Source organism: Ursus maritimus, unplaced genomic scaffold (genome assembly GCF_017311325.1).
Source record: "Ursus maritimus isolate PB19 unplaced genomic scaffold, ASM1731132v1 scaffold_2, whole genome shotgun sequence".
NCBI classification, from domain to species: Eukaryota; Metazoa; Chordata; class Mammalia; order Carnivora; family Ursidae; genus Ursus; species Ursus maritimus.
Genome location: NW_024424452.1, coordinates 49,795,623 through 49,815,033, shown reverse-complemented (window position 1 = coordinate 49,815,033; position 19,411 = coordinate 49,795,623). Strand labels below are relative to the sequence as shown.

Here is a 19,411-nt window from a genome sequence, read left to right as displayed (position 1 = left end):
GAAAGAAAGAAAGAAAGAAAGAAAGAAAGAAAGAAAGAAAGAAAGAAAGAGAGAGAGAGAGAAAGAGAGAGAGAGAGAGAAAGAAAGAGAAAGAAAGAAAGAAAGAAAGAAAGAAAGAAAGAAAGAAAGAAAGGAAGGAAGGAAGGAAGGAAGAAAGAAAGAAACTGGGACTGACTTACACTCCACATTCACTGAGAGTGGCTGGGAGAGCTGCCCAAGGTTTAACTGTCCCTGACCTTGAAAGTGAGCAGGTCTGGACAGCAAGCCGGGCACAGGGGCAGTATGAAGAGTGCCCAGGACTGGCCCAAGTTAGATAGAAATCAAGTCATCTTGGGCACTTCAAAAAGACCTCTTTTATAACAGTAGAACTGTTTTTGTTTTATTCCTAACTTTCACTGGTAAAGGAATCTTCCCTTGCAATCACTACAGAGTTTAAGTTTGTCTTTTCTTAGAAATGTGCCTTCGAGGGCCGCCCCAAGATGCCCTTGCAGGACTCCACTTTCTAGGAGCTGGTGACCTAAGAGGCCTTGCAGGACAAGGGCCAGGCCTGAGTAGGAACAGAAGGGTAATGGTTAGTAGGACCACAGGCAAGAGACAGTGTCTATTTTAAGCACAGAAGGAGAAACCAAACAAAAATAAAGAAATAAAACACACAAGATCGTGGTTTAAAAATCCAAACGAAAGCCTCCAAATAAAAGACAACAACTGATTTGAACTCAGTGTTTATGAAATGTAATGGAACCACAAAAGTATGAGGGGCGCCTGGGTGGCTCAGTCAGTTCAACGTCTGCATTCGGCTCAGGTCATGATCCTGGAGTCCCAGGATCGAGGGCCACATCCCGCTCCCCGCTCAGCAGAGAGCCTGCTTCTCCCTCCGCCCCTCACCCCGCTCATGCTCTTTCTCCCTCTTGCTCTCTTTCTCTCAAATAAATACATAAAATCTTAAAAAAAAAAAGTATGGTTCTAGACAATGAAAACTATTAAAAAATACCCCACAAAAACACTCCTTACTCATAGCATCACCCTGTATCAGTTTCTTATAAGGAACTCCGCCCCAAATCAATATTTAAGAATCTCTGGTATCAAGGAGGTGCTGGTATGTCGTATGTGTACGTTACCACCAGCATGTGGTGCTGTCCAGAGAATGAGGACACAGAGGGGACCCTGAGAGTGGCAGGCTGCAGGGTACAAGCTGTGGTATCAGAAACTTCCCCATCTCCAGGCTGAACCTAGTGGTCAGAAGCACTGGCTAGTGGTTAATGACTCAAAGGCTGAGTCATTTTACACGTCTAGAATGGAACTGGCCATTGTCACCCATGATGTGGGGTTAGGGAAACAAGCAAGTGAAGCTACAGTCCTTCACTTTCCCAATCACCTTGCCCCTAAAATATGTATCCAGATGAAAGGTATGTCTTCTTGTGAGGCTGCAGGACGAGCCTGACCCTGACAACACAGAGGCGGCACAGACCCCACAGGTGAAGGCCACAGTCCCCAACAAAACTGTCCTCACCTCAGACGCCAGCCACAAGTTCAGGAGTTCCCCAGCCATCCACACTTCTGACCAACTGGCTAAAATTCTGGAATTCCCTCACCCCCTCGGGCTGGATAATTTGCTACAATGACTCATAAAATTCTGGAAGATGCCGTATTTACTCTTACAGTTTTATTATAAAGGACACAAATCAGAACCAGCCAAACGAGGACACACAGAGAGCGAGGTCTGGGAGGGTCCTAAACACACAGCTTCTATGCCCTGAGGACCCCATCACCCTCCCGGCACATCAGCGTGTTCATGAACCAGGAAGCTGAGCTGAGCTCTTGTGTTCAGAGTTTTTGCTGGGGTTTCATCACATCGGCCTGATTGACTGAACCACTTGATCACATGACTGAACTCAATTTCCAGCCCTTCTTTCTTACCAGGAAGAGGGCTGGCCACTAACAAAGCCCTCATCCTCTAATCACGTTGTTTGTCTTCCTGATGGCCCACCCTTATTCTGAAACATCTCATTAGTGTAAACCATCTCATTAACATAAGCTATCTTATTAGCATAAGCTATCTCATTAGCATAAGCTCAGGTGTGATTAGAGCTCATGACCCAGGAACCAAGGACAAAGGCCAGACAAATTCCCTATCATACAGTTCAGCAGTGGGGAAGAGTGTGGGCTCCAGAGTCAGATGGCTCTGAGTTTGGCTTTCTGCTATGTGATTTTGGGCAATTTATCGAACCCCTCTCAGCTTCAGTGTCCTCATCTAAAAAGCAGATCCGTATAATGATAATACTGTTATTATTATATAGAGATGAGCACCACTCAATAGAAATTTGCTAGCTACTATGTAACACAATTTTTTTCTAGTAGCTGCATTTATAAAAGTAAAAAGCAACTGATAAAATTAACATTAATAATATATTTTACTTACCTCAACATGCCCCAAATAGTATCATTTCAACATGCAATCAATGCTAAGACATTTGTTTTTTGAGAGAGGCAGAGAGAGAGAGAGAGGTATGGGAGGGGCAGAGGGAGAAGGAGAGAGAGAATCTTAAGCAGGCTCCACATCCAGCATGGAGCCCAACATGGCGCTCGATCTCACAACCCTCGATCTCACAACCCTGAGATCATGACCCTGAGCCAAAATCAAGAGTCAGACACTTAACCAACTAAGCCACCAGGCGCCCCAATGTTAAAACAATTATTAATGAAATATTTTACATTCTTTTTTTACACAAAGTCTTTGAAATCCAGTATGTATTTTATCTATGCAGCACATCTCCATTTGGACTAGTCCCATTTCAAAGGCTCAGGAGCCACACGTGACTCCTGGCTACCATATTGGAAGCGAAGATAGAGATCAGAGCTGCTGTTATTTCCACTAAATGCATTAGAGCTCAGGGCCATACCTTCCGCGTTTACAAATGTGGACTGAAATATGCATATGTGCACATGCCCTCACACAGGTAGAGGCAGTGGCAAATGACCGAACCCCAAGATGCCATAAGCCACACCGTGTCAGTCAGCGCCATAGAACACAAAATAGCCCCTCTCTTCTCAGGAAAAGAACCACTTCAACTTGGAGTAGAGAGGCCCTCGGATAGATTATCCATAGCGTGCTCTTTTATTCCCGTGCTCCCTCATCTCCCCGACCCACATTTCAAACGGGCAAAATCAAGTGACTGTGGGCAACAGCTTTCAATGGGAAAAGATGCCCCAAAGCGCCGGGCAGCCAAAGGAGGAAGTGGGGGGGGGGTGGAAAAAAACCACAGGGAGGAGTTTAGGCTCCTTGAGTCACTGAGGAGCCCCTCCTCACCCTGGGCCACCTCCCAGAGTCACTGCACAGCCACCAGCTAAGTGCACCAAACCAGTCACCCCACCCTGCCCTCCCTGGAGAAAGTTCCCCACTGTAAACCCAGAAGAATCCCACTACTAGGGGACTGATTTCCAGGCAGGTATTCGGGCAGCTTTGTAGCATCTGATTCTCAGGCCCTAAAACATTCTCGAGGGTTCTTTTTTTTTGAAACGATGCAGCTATTAATATGAAAGCTCTGTCTCTTTTAATGGTGGTGCCCCACATTCAGCTGTGGGTCCCAACTTTGGTAAGGGAGAACTGCCCAACACCCTGACATGCATCCAATTCCTTCAATTCTCACTGGAGTTAGGGTGGGGGGAGGGGTGCCAGCCACCCTCAAGCTAGGAATAAAGAGATCCACCTAATAAGGGCAGACGAATGCATTTTTACATAATATGCAAGATTAATTATAATAAATGCAATCCAATTCACATACCTTATCAAGGAAGACAAGCTAATTATCTGTCAGAGAATTAGCTCCTATTTAAAGGGCATTTTACCTCAATTTGGTTAAAAGAACCAATGGGAATTGTGTCTCCATTCTGGTGTATTCTTTTGACTGCATTTGCTTAAATACTCAGAAGACTTCAACAGTACCCTAAAACCCCAGGGTTTGTAAAGGGGTGCAGGGGGAACCCAGAAACACGTATTACTCAGCATCTCACAAAGTCGAACTCTTTGTGCTGTTATTGTAATGATGTCCCTTTTAGAGTGTCTTAGCAGCAGCGTGAAACCGGGGTGACTCATATGTATGAAACAAGGTGGTGTTGGCCCTGCCCGATCGTCCACTTCCACAACGGCTTCTGTTTCTTAATAGTGCTGAGTGGCGTCTCCACACTTCCTCGCTCGGCCCGCCCAAGCAGAAGCCCAAGGTTTACAACACACGCCTTATGCGGGGACCTGGGCTGCACACCCAGCTGAGATGCGTGTGGAGACCTACGATCAAGGACCACGAGACTTCCCTAAAAATCAGTAACTTTGCTGGGTAGTTGGTTCTCCTATTCTGGAGAGAAAAGCAGGAATGCCCACTATAAAGCCAAGGTAGCTGGCCCTAGCCTCCATTCCTCAAGGTGGGGGGTTGGGGGCGGCGGTGAAGAAGATTCCAGATAAGGGATTCCCTCAAGAGGTTTCTCTTATAAGATCAAAAACTTGGAAATAATCTTAACGTCATTGATAGGCAGATTAGTTAAGTAAAATGTGAGGAATGCATAAAATAAGACATGTTATAACATTAAAAGAAAATCTGATGGTGAGGAGGGAAGCAAAACTACATTCAATATAAAGTGAAAATGAATTTCAGTTTCCATATGATAAACTCTGCAAAATATGCACATATATGGGTAAAGAATGAAGAGAATATGTAAAAATGAAACTAGGCCAGGCAGGGGGATGAGTATATCATCTGTTTTCTCCTTTCTAAAATTTTCTTGATATTCCAACAATGGGTATATAATTGAGTCTTTGCTGAGACTTAATTTTATAAGATTTCTTTACAGAGAAATAGTCTACAATTTTCCAGTATGGCACTGATTCAGAAAAAAGTACAGATGTACTTATGTATCCACCCCACTGGGTTTTTCCAAACCTTGAAACCAAAATCCACCGAGCATCAAGGAGTTGTTTCTATTTACATTGTACCAGGGGCAATGTCGATTCATTTTTCTGAATTATATCACTCATATAGCCCCTGGACATAAACAGATAATGAGGAATTATTCTTGTCGCTATTTCATATTATAATTACAGGACATTTTTAATAAATGCTAGTCGTTACGTGTCTGGCACTGTTCAAAGCACTTGTACATGTGTTGTCTAATTTAAGGAAAGTATCCTTACCGTCCCCATTTTATGGATAAGAAAACTGAGACACACCAAATTTAATGCACTCCAGTTCATGCTTCTAATAAGCGGCAAACTCAGAATTCAAGCTCAGCAGTCTGGCTCTAGAATCCGTGTGGTTAACCTCCCTACTACACTTGGTGTGCTCGGACAGATTTAAATTCTGAAGAAGAGTAACTAAAAACACAGGTCAGCAGCACGATTCATTGAGAAAACACTTACTAAGCTCACTACAAAGGGAAAGGGAACAAAAACATGGAGTGATCTGGCCAAACATGTGGACCCCCAAGATTCTCTTATTTGATAACAATTCAGATGCAAACCAAAGGATTACACTGCCACTGGGGTTACAACAAATGACTGAATCGAGAGAGTGAGGAAACATGGATTCTATGCCAGTTCTGCTCCGAGCTCCTGAGATGCTCTCGGGTAAGTCATCAGTGTCCACATCTGTAAAATGGGACTGTTGGAAAAAATGCTCAATAATTCTGCCTGAAGGAATGCTGCTTCTGGCCCAGGTTCCCAGGGGTCTGTTCTGCTAGCCTTCAAGGACATCAGTTAGACTTTTTCTAGGGTCCATCCCTGCCATACTCCCTAACGATCTGAGCTGTACTTGTAGGCTTAGGTTGTAGAAAGGAGAAGAAAGATAAGAAAGGAGAAGAAAGCAGAAGAGAAAAATAATTCTCTTATTTCAGAGAATTAACTTTCTCAAAGGAAAATGATAACCATATTAGAAATTCCTTCCTCACACAATTAAGGGGAAAAAAAACTATAGTTAATGTTATTATCCACACTAATAGAATGGGTAATGACTATAAAGCAATCCTTTGAGTGGTAGAGTCTTAGGGATGTCGTCAGACATCATCTCATACCATACATCGTATCACATATGCCATCATACATTCTTCTTACTCACTACATCTAACTTTGTACCTATCTTCTTTCCTGCTCATCTAATTTCCCCTCTAGAAAGTGAATATATTAAAATGTGCAGAAGCAATAGCACCCCCATATCCACAGGCTACTAGGAGAATGCAGCTGAAGGTTCTCTACATTGAAAATGCACACAGCAGAAGCACAACCGTGCTGGGGCCAGGCTCTAACAGCTGAATGACCTTGGACAAGGGCCTGGACCTCTCTGCGTCTCAGTCACTCCCGTAAAAGCTAGAGCGTTATCATGAGACATAATGCTTCGAGCACCGAGTCCGGTATATAATAAACATTTCATAAATGTTAGATATAGTTATTGCAGTTTTCAAAGTTTCTTTATTCAATCTGTTACTCCTTAAAAGCCTCTGCCGTCACCAAAGTTTGAAGTTGCCAAAAGCTGAGATGTAATTCAGAGCGAGGTCACGGGGAAGACAGCTCTTCTCTGAGGACACAGAGTGGGCCAATTTTCTTAGCGATGGCATTTTCAACTGAGGGTATACAAGAAAACAGAGGGGAGGGGGAGGTAATGTAACTTACAGCACCCCAGAGATAAAGCACATTTAAAGCAACCATAAGGCATGAGATCTAAAGCTCACTTATAAATGAGCACGTGGCCAGCTTGGAAGGAACTTGCCTCAACGTCCTCAGAACTGGGGTTCCATGCTTGTTCACGAACTCACTGGTTAATAACATGGGAGAGCACGTTGAGTCTGTTCCCCGTAAAACCGGGGGTCTATAGCCTTTCTCACGAAGCTGCGCTGAGAACAAAATAAGACACAGATATGACAGCCCCATGCCCAACTTCCCAGACTACTGAAAAATAATTTTTTAATTTCAGGGATGACAGGTTGGCCAGACCCAGAGTGGCTGTATGTGATTAAATGGTGTTCTGCTGTCAGATTAAAATATCACTTCCTAAGAACCATAAAACCCTTCTTCTAAAGTCTTACCATAAAAACGTGCTATTTTAATAAGACTAGAAATACAAGACCCAAGAAAATGGCCCCTATCCCTCCAAGAACGCCTCCCCCTTAGAAGTCTGTGTCTAGACTTATTATTTTAAGAGGGAAGCAGACACTCCAATGGCTAATGACAATACCTCCCTGTCTTGAACTCAGGACTCAAGTCCAGGCCCTGGAAGGTCCTGTCACTGTGACCCCAAGGGGATGCTTGGCCCTTGCCCTGTTCTGTTCCCTCTATTCCACTGCCCCTCCCCGCCCCCCCCAGCTCCTCCCACTTGTTTTCTTTTCACTTGCCAGTAGCAACAGCTGGTCATGTTTAGTCCAGTGGTTGTGGACCTTGGGGCCGTGATTCACACTATGTGAGATGAGTCCTTCCATAGAATAACTATAAAGGAAACTGGAAAGCGATGCTGGGCCAGAAAGCAGGGACTGCCTGGTCACCTGCGGACACCAGCTAAGATCAGCTGAGCTCCTGTTATAACCCGAGAGGTTTCACGCGCCTCAAAGGGGGCACGGTCTGGGCGCGACCCCTAGATCAGATAGTTTTATCTGTTTACCTGGTTGAGAAAGGGGGCAACAGATGCCGAACGGGGGTCCCATCTGGAGGGTGAAACAAAGAAAAAGAGACCCTTTGGTGGAGCCCCGAGGAAGTTTGGCCTGGTTTTATTTTCCATGAAATTCGAGGCTTAGAGGGTGAAAAAAAAAATGACAAGGCGTTCACTGCAAGTCAACCCTTAAAGGCAACACAGATAATTTGATGAATCCACAGACCCTCTGTTTCCTGTTAGTGATCTTGCACTTTGCCCGAGGCAGGGCTGGGGGTAACGGCCTTTATCTTCTGTGAAAGTACCGGGCTGCCCAGCTCATTTCCTGATCCAAGAGCAGAGGCTCAACGTTCCTTTCCTTTCAGTTACACATAAAACCGGCATCTTGCTGGGGTAGAGGAGTGGAATGTATATATATTTATATATATCCCCACACCTTTAAGTAATAATAGATGAAACAGACATAAGACAGAAAAAAAAAAGGAGGCTACTATCTTCCTTTTGGCTTATGGATGAAAACATCTCAGAGTCAAAGACTTCATAATTAGAAAATACACATCAACGTCAGTATAAAATGTGTATTTCTAAAGGTACGGGGAAATTCAGGCTGGGATTCATGCTCATCATTTTCTCTTCCCTCCAATTTTTCTGAATTAGTAAGGTTATACTATATAGTATATAGTATATGGAAATGCAGCCACTGAAACTTTGCCCAAGAGGGACCCACATGGTTCAGGGGCAATAAAGCAGGCTTTGAGATGACAGACTTGTGTCTTATCCCGGTCCTGTCTTCTAGAGCGGTTTTTAACTGTACTTGCACACTTTTTTTTTTTTTCTTTTTCCTGAGCAGGCTAAAACCTTGTCTTTAGAAGTATCATTTACAATGCTTGTTTGCTTAGCATGCCCTCTTTTCATAGATAGCATGCGGGAAAAAATAAACACCAGCCGTGTTGCTATCAGCAACATGTCCAAAATTAGTGAGGTCCAAATACAAAGTTCCACTCTAATGTACAGAGAGGGCCTGTCAGCCCTGAGCTTCGAAGGCAGAGGGAGAATGTATATTCGCTTTTGCATTAAAAACCAACAATTAAAAAAAAAATCATTTCTCTCTGGATCAAGTCTTTGGAAAGAAATTCTGTTGGCCCATGAAGATGTGCTTAGAAAAAGCCAGACTTTATCTTGCAAGGGAAAGGAAAGGAATGCTAAATGCCTCACCGACGTGTACTTCCCAGGGGAACAACACTCCTAGAGNCGCTCCCTGAACTAGACTGTGTAGGACAAGAGGATGAGAATACAAACAGGCACATGATCTCCAAGGCAGAAAGATGTGGAACACTGGTCTGGTCTGTATATGCTCTTACTCTAGCATCTGGATTGTAAGGGTTCCGGGGGCAGAGTCCCCAGCCTGAAAACTAGTGCCCCGCACGCAGAACACATCAGTAATATTTGTTGAACCAATGAACGAAATCTCCTCTACCCACAGGCTGTGCCTCCACGGAGACCAACATATCGAAAAGTCCCTAGAAACCTGAGATACTTGGGTACAAGGGTGCATTTTTGTATGTGTTTTCCAGCTCATTCTTAAACCATTAAGTTCCCCCAGAAGATGAGTTTAAATCAATGTTAATACTTGTCCTATATTTCCGGAACCTAGGCAAATATCAGGACCATGAGCTGCTGGTTTTAAAAGAGCCTAGACTTAGGTCCCTCTGGTCTGGACTAAAATCTCAAAATTCAACAAAAAGGGTATCAATACTAAAAATGATTAATTAAATATAGTATCTCGTATTTGTATGCTATACATTAGATATTGTTATCATTACATAAAACATACACACACACACACACACACACACACACACACTATCAACCTGGCAAGACCTATTTTAGCACTAAGGACCCAGGCTCTAAAATTAATCATGCATGTGACCTTGGGCAAGTTAAATCCCTCTAGGCCCATTTCAGTAACTGCATAATGAGAAAACTGGACTAGATCAATGGTTCTCAAACTTTGCTGCATGTCAGAATCACTGGGGACGCTTTGAAAACTCCTGCCACACAGGCTGTACGCCCAGACCAACTGATTCAGAATCTCCAGAGGTGGGAACTGAGCATTGTAGGTTTTAAGTCGCCCCAGGGGATCCAAGTGGGCAGCCGACAGGGACAACCTTGGGACTAGGGGGCTCTAAAATTCCTTCCTATTCTAAAAACTGGGATGCTTAAGTTCAAAGGACCTGAGAAGACCTCTCCTGGGATCAGAATTTCTATGCCTAGTGCGGAGTGTACCCTTGTCTAACCCACTTGAATTCAATTACCTAGGCACTGCAAACGGACACATTTTTATGCCCAAACTGCTCCCCCAGGCTGGGGCAGGAGCCTGGCTGCTGCCAACACTGAGTCTAAAGAAGCAGGGCTGGCTTGGCTTCTGGTGCGAGGCTCACACCTATAGCTTCTGAGGGTGTGTGCGCCAGAGGCCGTGCAGAGAGTGTCTCTGCTCCCGTGCTTTTGTCAAACCTCTCTTCCCTTACCCTCCTTTTTCTAATCTAAAATCATTACGTACTGCAGCCAGGAAGGAGTTTCCTGAACTTGTCCTTGACAGGCCAGATGGTTAACTTAACTGATCTGAATTGGGAAGGACAAGTGGTTGATATTAACATGCTCCAATAGTACTATGCTTCGAACAACTTGCCATCCTCCGCGCTGACCAATGTCTAACCTAAGAGGATCTGAAAGGGCATAGGGGAAGGGAAACAGGGCCCAGTGGCTGCTTTATTGAGCATTATGGGCCAGGCACCTGATTTTCATTGTCTCAGTCCATCTGTGATGCTAGAATTCTCCCTCTTTTACACTGGAGAAACAAGTGGGGCTCTGGGAGGTGACCTGAGCGCCCTAAGGACACCCACAGTTGGTCAACAGAAAAGCCTAGATTTGAACTTAGGTGTAAGTGGGCTAAACCTCACTTTGCTGAGCACACAGGGAATGAGGACAGATAAAGCAAGGACAGGGATGGGGGAGAGAGTTCACTTACACCTTTCCACTTACTTTTAATTAGGAAGCAGAAGAGTAAGAGCCAAAACCTCAGAGTACCGGCCACTGTGAACCGGTTCAGAGAAAAGGATCGGGTCTCACTTACAGAAACAAGCAGGCCTTCCCACGGTTCCCTCCTTTTTCCTTCACACGCCATCTCGTCACAACTCAAAGCTTCGAGAACTTTGGAAAATGAAGCACACTCCCCCCCCCTCCTTCCACCTACCCTTTTATAGTCAGACTATAATCCTTATTCTAAAAATAAATCAGCTGGATGAGAGGCCAGAAAAAGGGAAGCTTAATAGTTTTCTACTTTCATGAGTGAGTGATGGGACACTAGTTGGACAGACTAACCATCACATTTTTACAAATTCCCCTACAAATAAATAATTCTACGATATGCCCGAAGAACTCGGGCCTCTTGACCCAGCATGTTTTTATAATTACTTGGCACTCCAAGCGTATGCTACTTAAATTAGGGAACAGTCACCAAGTTATTTTTAGGCCATAGCAACACACACACACACACACACACACACACACACACACACACACACTGTGCTATACCTAGCTTGTTACTTATGCTCCTTTGGAAGGGGAGCCCACATGGCTTATATACCGGCGCCATCATTTCTGCTCAACCAATGGTAACGATAATACGAAGCTACATTGAGTGAGTCCTCACCATGTATGAAAACTGGTCTAGGCACTTGGAACACATGACTTCATTCGATTCCTAGACTAACACTGTGACATAGCTGCTGTTACATCCTCTTTGATAAATAAGGGAATTAAGGAAGTAAGGGATGAAGCAATTTGCCCAGAGGCGCGTGACTAGTAAGAGGGGACCAAGACTAGAATCAGACAGACCAGATCCAAAATCCTGCCTGAATTTCTCCACCATTTGCTACAAGGCGAATGTCTGGCATGTTTGGATATTAAGCAGAGGCTTAGAATAACAACACTAAGTTTGTGACTATGGGAGGTATGTCTTTATTTCACGTATCTTTAAAAAAGTTCCTCCTAACAGCCTGAGACACAAGAGGACGACTGTTGTTCCCCCACGACAAACAAAGCAGAAAGAGACTCTTTTCGCGGGGTCTCTTGATGATTGAGCAGAGCTTTTCCCTTTGTCATCCAACTCAGTACTGCCTGTAAGTGTTTCTTCAGAACCCTTTGTGATTATGGAAGAATGTGCACTCTGTGAGGTTCACTCCTCAGGAATCATGATGGACGGTTTTATAGTCTAAAAATCCAGTTCCCGGTGTTATCGTATCTTCCCTATGGATCGGCCTCCTGAAGTGATGGTCTCTCCCCTGCTCCCCACTGAACCCCGCAGCAGCAGATCCGTGGAAGACTGAACTGGCCCCTCAGTCTTTGTTTCCTGACAGCACAGAGCATTACAGGCGCGGGCCTGACATATCCACGTGGAAGGGGGAGCTGTAGCCCCCCGAGGAGGTGCCCCGAGCCCTCCCACTCTGAGGGAGAGACGCTTCTCCACAGACCTGAGAGCTAGCTAGTCACAGTGGAAACCTAAGTTTGAAAAACTCTCAGGAGTGGGCACCCGATACTGAAGCACTGAGTGAAAATGTTGTCCGCACTGTCCTAAGAGAAGAGCCACAGCCTGATTAATTCCAAAACAGTAACTTCAAACCTGAAACATATCTGAGTACATCAAAATATGGCCTCTACTATAAAATACTTCAACAACCAAAAAAGGAAGAGAAAGGCAATAGGGCAAATATGAACAACTGTTTAATCTGGGTGAGAAGTATATGAGTGCTCTTTATACGCTTTTCTACTTTCTACTGTTCTATATATTTGAAAATTCTTGTAATAGAAGTTTTAAAGGTATAGAGGTCTTTAAGGAAGAGGTAAGTGGCAGCAGACTATCTTTTCCAACACAGGTAAATGGTAAATTATTTTCCTGAATCCAGCCTTCCTGAAAAGAAAGGGTACCTTATAAACACCAAAACAAAGATGGTAGCTCTCCCTTATGGGAGGCCCAGAACTGTCTAGGCTTCTTACTCATTTTGGTTAGAAATCACACTGAAAATCAACTTGGGGTAAAACAGACTGTAATTCTCTCTCAGACTCTGCAAATCCCTAAATATTTACACATTTGGATCATTTTCACCAGGAGGAGTAGAAGCGCTGGTCTGATGCCATTTATTCTTCGGAAGATGAGAATAAAACGTGGATTCAGACATAGGTCACAACAGGGAGGGGACTGTAAATTAGAACAGTAACTTAATCCCAGGGGCTTCTGCGCCTCTGATCAGTTTCTTCCCAGCCTGACACAGCATTACTAAAACGGTAACTGAGCGGCCACTCTACTTGACAGGCAGTACCAAAAATGGAGAACATGGCATTGACACAGGGGGACATAAGACTTGGACAGGGGAGGGTAGCAACCGGTGTTTACAAACATAAACCAGAGAATCAGTTGGGCCATCCCTAAATTACCCAAGATTGTACTGAAATCTCTGAAGATAAATTAATGAGGCCTTCGAAGTATCTACCTTAGATTCCAACTACCTTTATCACCATAGCTTCCCTGCAAAAAAAATCACTCATTCCAAAATGGTACCGCTACCACTACCGCTTTGCTAAAATAAAATCTTGCATCATCCAGGGTGGGGATTAGTATAATAAACCTCAGCAGAGAAGCCAGACCAGAATGGTCTGCTTGACCCACTCAAGAACTTGGGAGAAGTCGCTGGCCATGCCTTCTGAGAGATGCCCACCCCATTCTTCGACCTCCATGGTGCTATGGTATTAGCCTTTGGTATACCCAGATGAAAGGGTAGCTAGGGGTGTTCTAATTATGATCGCTCTCCTTTCCTTCCCATCTTGGTCCCAAGTTTAAGCCATTCCCCCAGAAGAGACGAAAATAATAATGACGACAATAGTAAATAAATTAAATTACGGACCCCTTTGCTCCTGAACTGTCTAGTGTCAATCAAATTCCCAGATATTTGAAGAAAAAGCCCCAAAAGCTACAAATAATCCAACCTCTACCACCAGTGCGTCTTCCAGGTCGACCGCCGCTGTGTCTCACCAACCCGAAAATGACGAGCCCTCACCGCGGCCGCCCGGGGTGCCCAGTGGTGAGGTCAGCAGCATGTCCGGCCCCGCCCCACTGAGGCAATCTTACTTCACTGACACTGAGGAACAAGCCCAGGCTGCCCAGACTCTCAGCTGCATCCACAGGGGAGGCACCCCACTTTCATCAGGAGCACCAGGGAGATTCATTTCCCAGCGATTGACACGCCACCCCCAAACACAACAATGTCCACTGCAAACGAGAGGGTAAGATCTCCAATTCCTCCGAATCACCCTCATGTTCAAGTCCAGGGTCATCTTAATTTGTATTGTTTGATGCCTGTCCTCAAATCATATAGACACAAAGGTCTGCTTTTTCTTAATATCTACTCCACATGAGCAAAGAGATGACCCATAAGTCCACTGGTTACCCTCTCTCTTTGCTCCCCAAGACAAACTATTACAAATGAGAAATTTGTGGATTGTATTTTCTCATCTGAAAAAGACAAAACAAGCCAAGACCATGGTGAGAGAACACTAGCTGGGTAAGCCTACTGGGAGTCACTCAAAGTCAACCAAACAAGAATAGAAAACAATAAAATACAGAGCTACACAGAGGAAATCTGAATGTGTCTATAACCCTAAGAAAACTCATCAACCACAACAAAAATACCCGGGTCCTGCTGAAACTCTCTGGATATGACCTCCATCATGTTCTCCCTCCCACCAGAGCCTACCACCCCTAAGAAAAGTGGTTCCTTTGTGGCAGCTGAGCCCAATGAGAGCATGCTCGGGGACAGCAGGAGGGGATGGGATGGGGGGTGGTGGAATTTATCAAAGTAATTCAGAACCATATTTCCAAAAACACTACTTAACAAAAGGCAGACTACATCACTGGGAAGACAAGAAGGAGAATGGCAGGGCTGTCACACGAAGACCAAACAATGGACTTGCTCATCCCAATGGCCTACTGCAATTAAATATGCAAGGTTTTTGAAGGAACACAGCAATACCTTTGATCAACACACGTCAGGAGACTTGGTGGTGATGGGGCCCAGAAACTGTGTACCTTAGCTCAAAACACAAGAGAAGAGAAGAGAAGGGAAGGGAAGGGAAGAGAAGAGAAGAGAAGAGAAGAGAAGAGAAGAGAAGAGAAGAGAAGGGAAGAGAGAAGATGATGATCTCTCACTGCCATCAAAGGACAGAAGACACCAAAGAGAAAGAGTGGTATGTAGTGTCCCAAAGGACAATATCTGAGGGCAAAGAGGAGTGAGTTGGATAGACAGGAGATGAAGGCTCCCCCTGCTATGTTAGGCAACACTGTGTGGAAGGAGCTCAGAAAACAGTGGGTAATTAATTCTTCCTGCCAGGACTCAGCAACACTGACATGAGAGTTATTCTGCATTCAGTGTAAGGGGCCAAGTGACCCACCACCCCATCTTGGGAGGAGCCACGATGCCAATGGTTGTCAGATGAGGCCAGAAAGAACACAGGTTGAGGAGTGTTTCCTAAAACTGTCTCTGTCCCCTTGGAGCTTTAGCAGAAGAATGGATGTTGTTGGTACACTTACACTTTTGGGGGACCTTACAGTAAGATCTCTGCACTTCTTGACGGTCACTTCATAAACCATCTAAAAGCTAAGCTGGTCAGAGCAGTGAGAAAGAAGATTGCGCATAGAGGCCCTGGGACCGGGAGGTTAACTTGTAAGTTCGCCATAGTTGCTGCTTCCTCCGCTCATCGACTTTGGTGAAATCTGAGAAACGATAACTTTCCAACTGGTTACCAGTTGGAAGAGAGCTACCAGACCAGCTATGACTTGAGATACCATCCGGTGGTACACAGCCGTTCTAAAAGGTGAGAGAACAGTCTCAGAGAGGTGAAATGCTCACACAGTGCAAATGAGAAGAGCACAGAACCCAGGTCTTCCGGCTTCCAGTTCAATGTGACTGCCTTTTCTCACCACAGCAAAATAGTTAAGGGCAAAAGAAGGGAAGACAAGAAGAAGAAAATCTATTTTGGTCTCAGGGGGCCAAGGCAAGGAGAACGCTGGTACTTCTAGACAACACCCAAAGTGAACCCAGGCTAACCAGGACTGTGCTTGGGAGGGGAACAGGGGCATTACCTTTCAACACCAGAGGTTCTTTGCCTTCTCTCTTCAGGGACTCGAGGACTATGTGAAGTGGCTGGGAGGGCATCACTCGGCTCGGCTCATTGGTATTCTCATCATAAACTATAATTTCTTTGGAAAAGATCCTCTTGAAAGAGTCCTTGCCTTCCCTACAGGAAATCAAGTCTAAGACAGTGATCTTGCCCTGCTGCAGTCTCCGCCGGCTGATCTTATCGGCACAGTTAATGTGGACAGCTCCTTGGATGTGACTCTTGTTGTACTCCATGAAGGGCCTGCAGTCAATGATGACGGGGCCCTGGCTCGGCAGGTGACTCTTGCTGCATTTGGTCATCTTCTTCGCCAAGTCATTGGGGTAGATTATTTTGATGCTGGCTAGCTGCTTGGGGGTCCCTGCCACAGGGCTGCCCACCCCACCTGATGGACTTAAAGGGCCTGCATTCTCATTGCTGTTGACCATCTGGTTGGCAGGGCAGGCGGGAGAGGTTCCGATGGCGGTGGTGGCGGTGCCAGCGGCGATGGCTTGGGTTTGGGCCTGACTGTCCTTGTCGTAGGTTGCCACAGTACAGCAGCTGGCGCTGCTGCACCCACAATTCAGGGAGCGGGCAGAGCCGCTGGATGAGGGCATATACGTCAGATTCGCAGCCTTGAGGGATACGACGGTGGTGGCAATGACAGGAGGGTGGCCGTTACTGCCTGGGGCGGCAGAGCCAAGGTAGCTAGAGTCTAAACAAAGGTTGAGATCCTGAGGTCGGACGGGCCTAGACAGTGCCACTACTACCCTGTCGTCTAAAGGAGACGGAGGCATGAGGAGGCTGAAAACTGGCAATTGAAGAAGAACTCAAGACAGTCTGTAAAGAAGGGGAGGGGGAAAGAGAGAATAAAGTCACGTGACACAAAAGGCAGTCTGATCCAAACCCTAGGAGAGGTCTTTGCATCCCTCTGCGTGAAGTTGTCCTAAGGGTCCTTTATCATGCCACTCTCAAAGCCCGAAACTCATCTTTATAGATTCGAAGAGGATGTCAACCTGAGAGCCCCCACCTATTTGGCGACTAAGTCTAAGGTTCCATGTAGGGTCTACACAAATGTTGATGAACCACCTCTCATGGACCTACGTCAAAGTTCAGCCTCGGAGGAAGTACAAGCACAAAGAATCAGAAAAGCTGAAGACAGAAAGGAAGGCTCTTAAGAAAAATCTATTCTGGGCCTCATCTCCTGGGCAGAAGCATAGTGCAACCATCTAAGACCCACTTATCCACCCTTGCATACTTTCCGTTTAATTCCTTCACCCACTGCAAAGGCAACGGAATGACCATGAGCGCTGGCATGGCTCACCGAAATATGCAGCAGCTAAATATACATCGGGGCGGATGGCAACTTTCTGTAAATCAGAATGAAAGTATCCCCCTAAGTCAATCTTTTTAACTAGGAGCTATTCTTGCTTTGCATTCCTTTGAAAAGCACAACACAGTCATATTAAAACCTCCCATGTTTCCTGTTAGTCTCTTATAAATTAATCTGCATTTCCCCTTTTGTTACAAACAAAATGTCCTGAAACAAAGCCTCAGGCCAAGGGACCGGGTCTGGGAACCCCCAATCCTGGCAGATCCATCACCTTTGCTCCTTTGCTGCCCACCTCATCTCCCCCCCTCTCCTCCACCCCACACTCCTGCCTTTAAGGAAAGGACCACTTCGACTCTGCTCCCTCTTTCAGTTCCCTATTGGCAGAGACTATGCATCCCAGAGCTTCTCTCAATGGGAGGGAGGCACTGCGTACAATATTTCAGTCCCCCCCCCCAGACAGACCCCCACCCCTTGAAGAGGATGAATTCCAAAGAAAGGACTTCCCAATTAGCGGGGCAGTGAAGTGTTGCCCACTGGCTTCGCCTCCTGTCTCCTGAGAGGGCTCCTGCAAAGGAACAGTTCCCTGCTTCCCATAGGCACAGGGGCACTTTACAACCCGACCCTACTGGTTCCTCTTCTATTAGACATGCTCAGAGAAAAGAAACCAAACCCCATGCAAGAGTCGCTCACCTAAACGAACTTTAAGAGATGTCTGGAAAAATGTCATCTATCATCCGTCTACACACGACCGTCACCGTTCTCTGACACAGAGCCAGTGTCACAAGCAGAATCCACACACGCGCGCACACGCATACACACAGAGACACGCACCCGACACGTCCACAGATCCTACCGGCTCAGGTTTCTCTCACCCACCTTTAGATGGGAGAGGAGGATTCATCCCCTTCCCTCCCTCCCACCCTTTCCCTCCCTCCCCCGCTCCCTCCCTCCCTTGCGTAGTATTTTTTTGAAGAGCAAGTACTATTCCAGAAGCTATAACTGTTTCCCAGCTGGACCAAGCGGTGAAAGTCTTTGCTATTGTGTTACCAGGTAGGGTACGTCCCAGGATCAACAGCCCATTTCCTTTGCGAGGGACGCATAAGCGTGTTCGCGGAGACACAGGCTGGGACCCCCACCTCCACACGGAGAGCGCGGCTCACACACACACACACACACACACACACACACACACGCACGCACACACACTCACGCCCGGAGTGTATAAAGAGATCTGCATCCCTGCAGCAGAGGGTCGGGAGTATATATTGCCCGTGAAAGCATCCAGACTGGCCCAGGAAACCTCCCAGAGAAACACTAAGCTATCCCCTCTTCCTTGCTAGTCGTCCTTCCACCTCTAGGCAGGGGCTGGAAAGAAAATTAAGTCGTTAGAGAATGCTACTTCCCCACTCCTGGGCGCTTATCCCCCTTCACAACACAGCGCACTAACAAGTCCCTGGCATTTAAAACTGCCGCAAAGCATCCCAACAAACCTCATTTTTTTCTTCTCCCCAAATCCAAGCAGACTGCAGAGAGAGTAAACGCACAGGGCAGCATGAGCCAACAGCCGGAACCCTATAACCTCACCTGCTGTGGCTCCCCCGTGAGCATCGCATCACTCACACACACTCACACTCACATTCACACCGCCTTACACTCCCAGACTCCCAGGAGTAGCCGCGGTGACTTCCACTTACTTCATAAATAAGTGTAGCCCTCCACCATCTGGCGCTCCGCTTCAGCTAAGGATTCGCCCATTCAGCCCCCATTCACTCGGCTTCATTGATCTCCAGCAGCAACATAGTTACTTTCTCTTTTGCTACACTGTAAATGTAAGGTTCTGAGGGGGCGGGCCGGCTGCCGACCGACGGCACGCTGGGCCAATAGGAATCTGGAGAAAGCCGACCGCTACCTCACAGCGGCCCGCGGCCAATGGACAGCCGAGGGGGAGGGGCCGGGGGCGTGGCCTCGTCTCTTTAAGGAGGGTTTATCCGACGCTGCTCCCAGTCCTCGGTGTTATAACACGGGCGGTGATGTCATTGGCAACCAATCAAAAACTTAAAAGGGCCAGCCGGGGCCCGCGCGGAGCAGCTGCTCTCTATTTACATGTAAACCGAACCAGCTGGATGCAGTTAACCCTTTCCGGGGCTGAAGTGTCAATGGGCCGGACTCGCCGCTCGGGCTTAAAACCCGCCCTGTCCCTTTGCCCCGATCCCTTTTAAGCCCCCTGGCCCGGGGGCAGATCGCGCCT

At 46.2% G+C, this 19,411-nt stretch overlaps 1 protein-coding gene across 1 annotated transcript in view; it reads right to left on the bottom strand.

The window, feature by feature from the left end:
* DUSP10 (dual specificity phosphatase 10) overlaps nt 1-19,091 on the bottom strand; it is a 39,961-nt gene extending 20,870 nt beyond the window's left edge. The window contains exons 1-2 of the mRNA XM_008685686.2: nt 18,858-19,091; nt 15,817-16,670 (exon numbers count right to left, since the gene is read on the bottom strand). Of these exons, the coding sequence (XP_008683908.1) occupies nt 15,817-16,627 (811 nt within the window). The 5' untranslated portion in view covers nt 16,628-16,670; nt 18,858-19,091. The remainder of the gene's footprint in view (nt 1-15,816; nt 16,671-18,857) is intronic.
* Nucleotides 19,092-19,411: the final 320 nt, after the last annotated feature.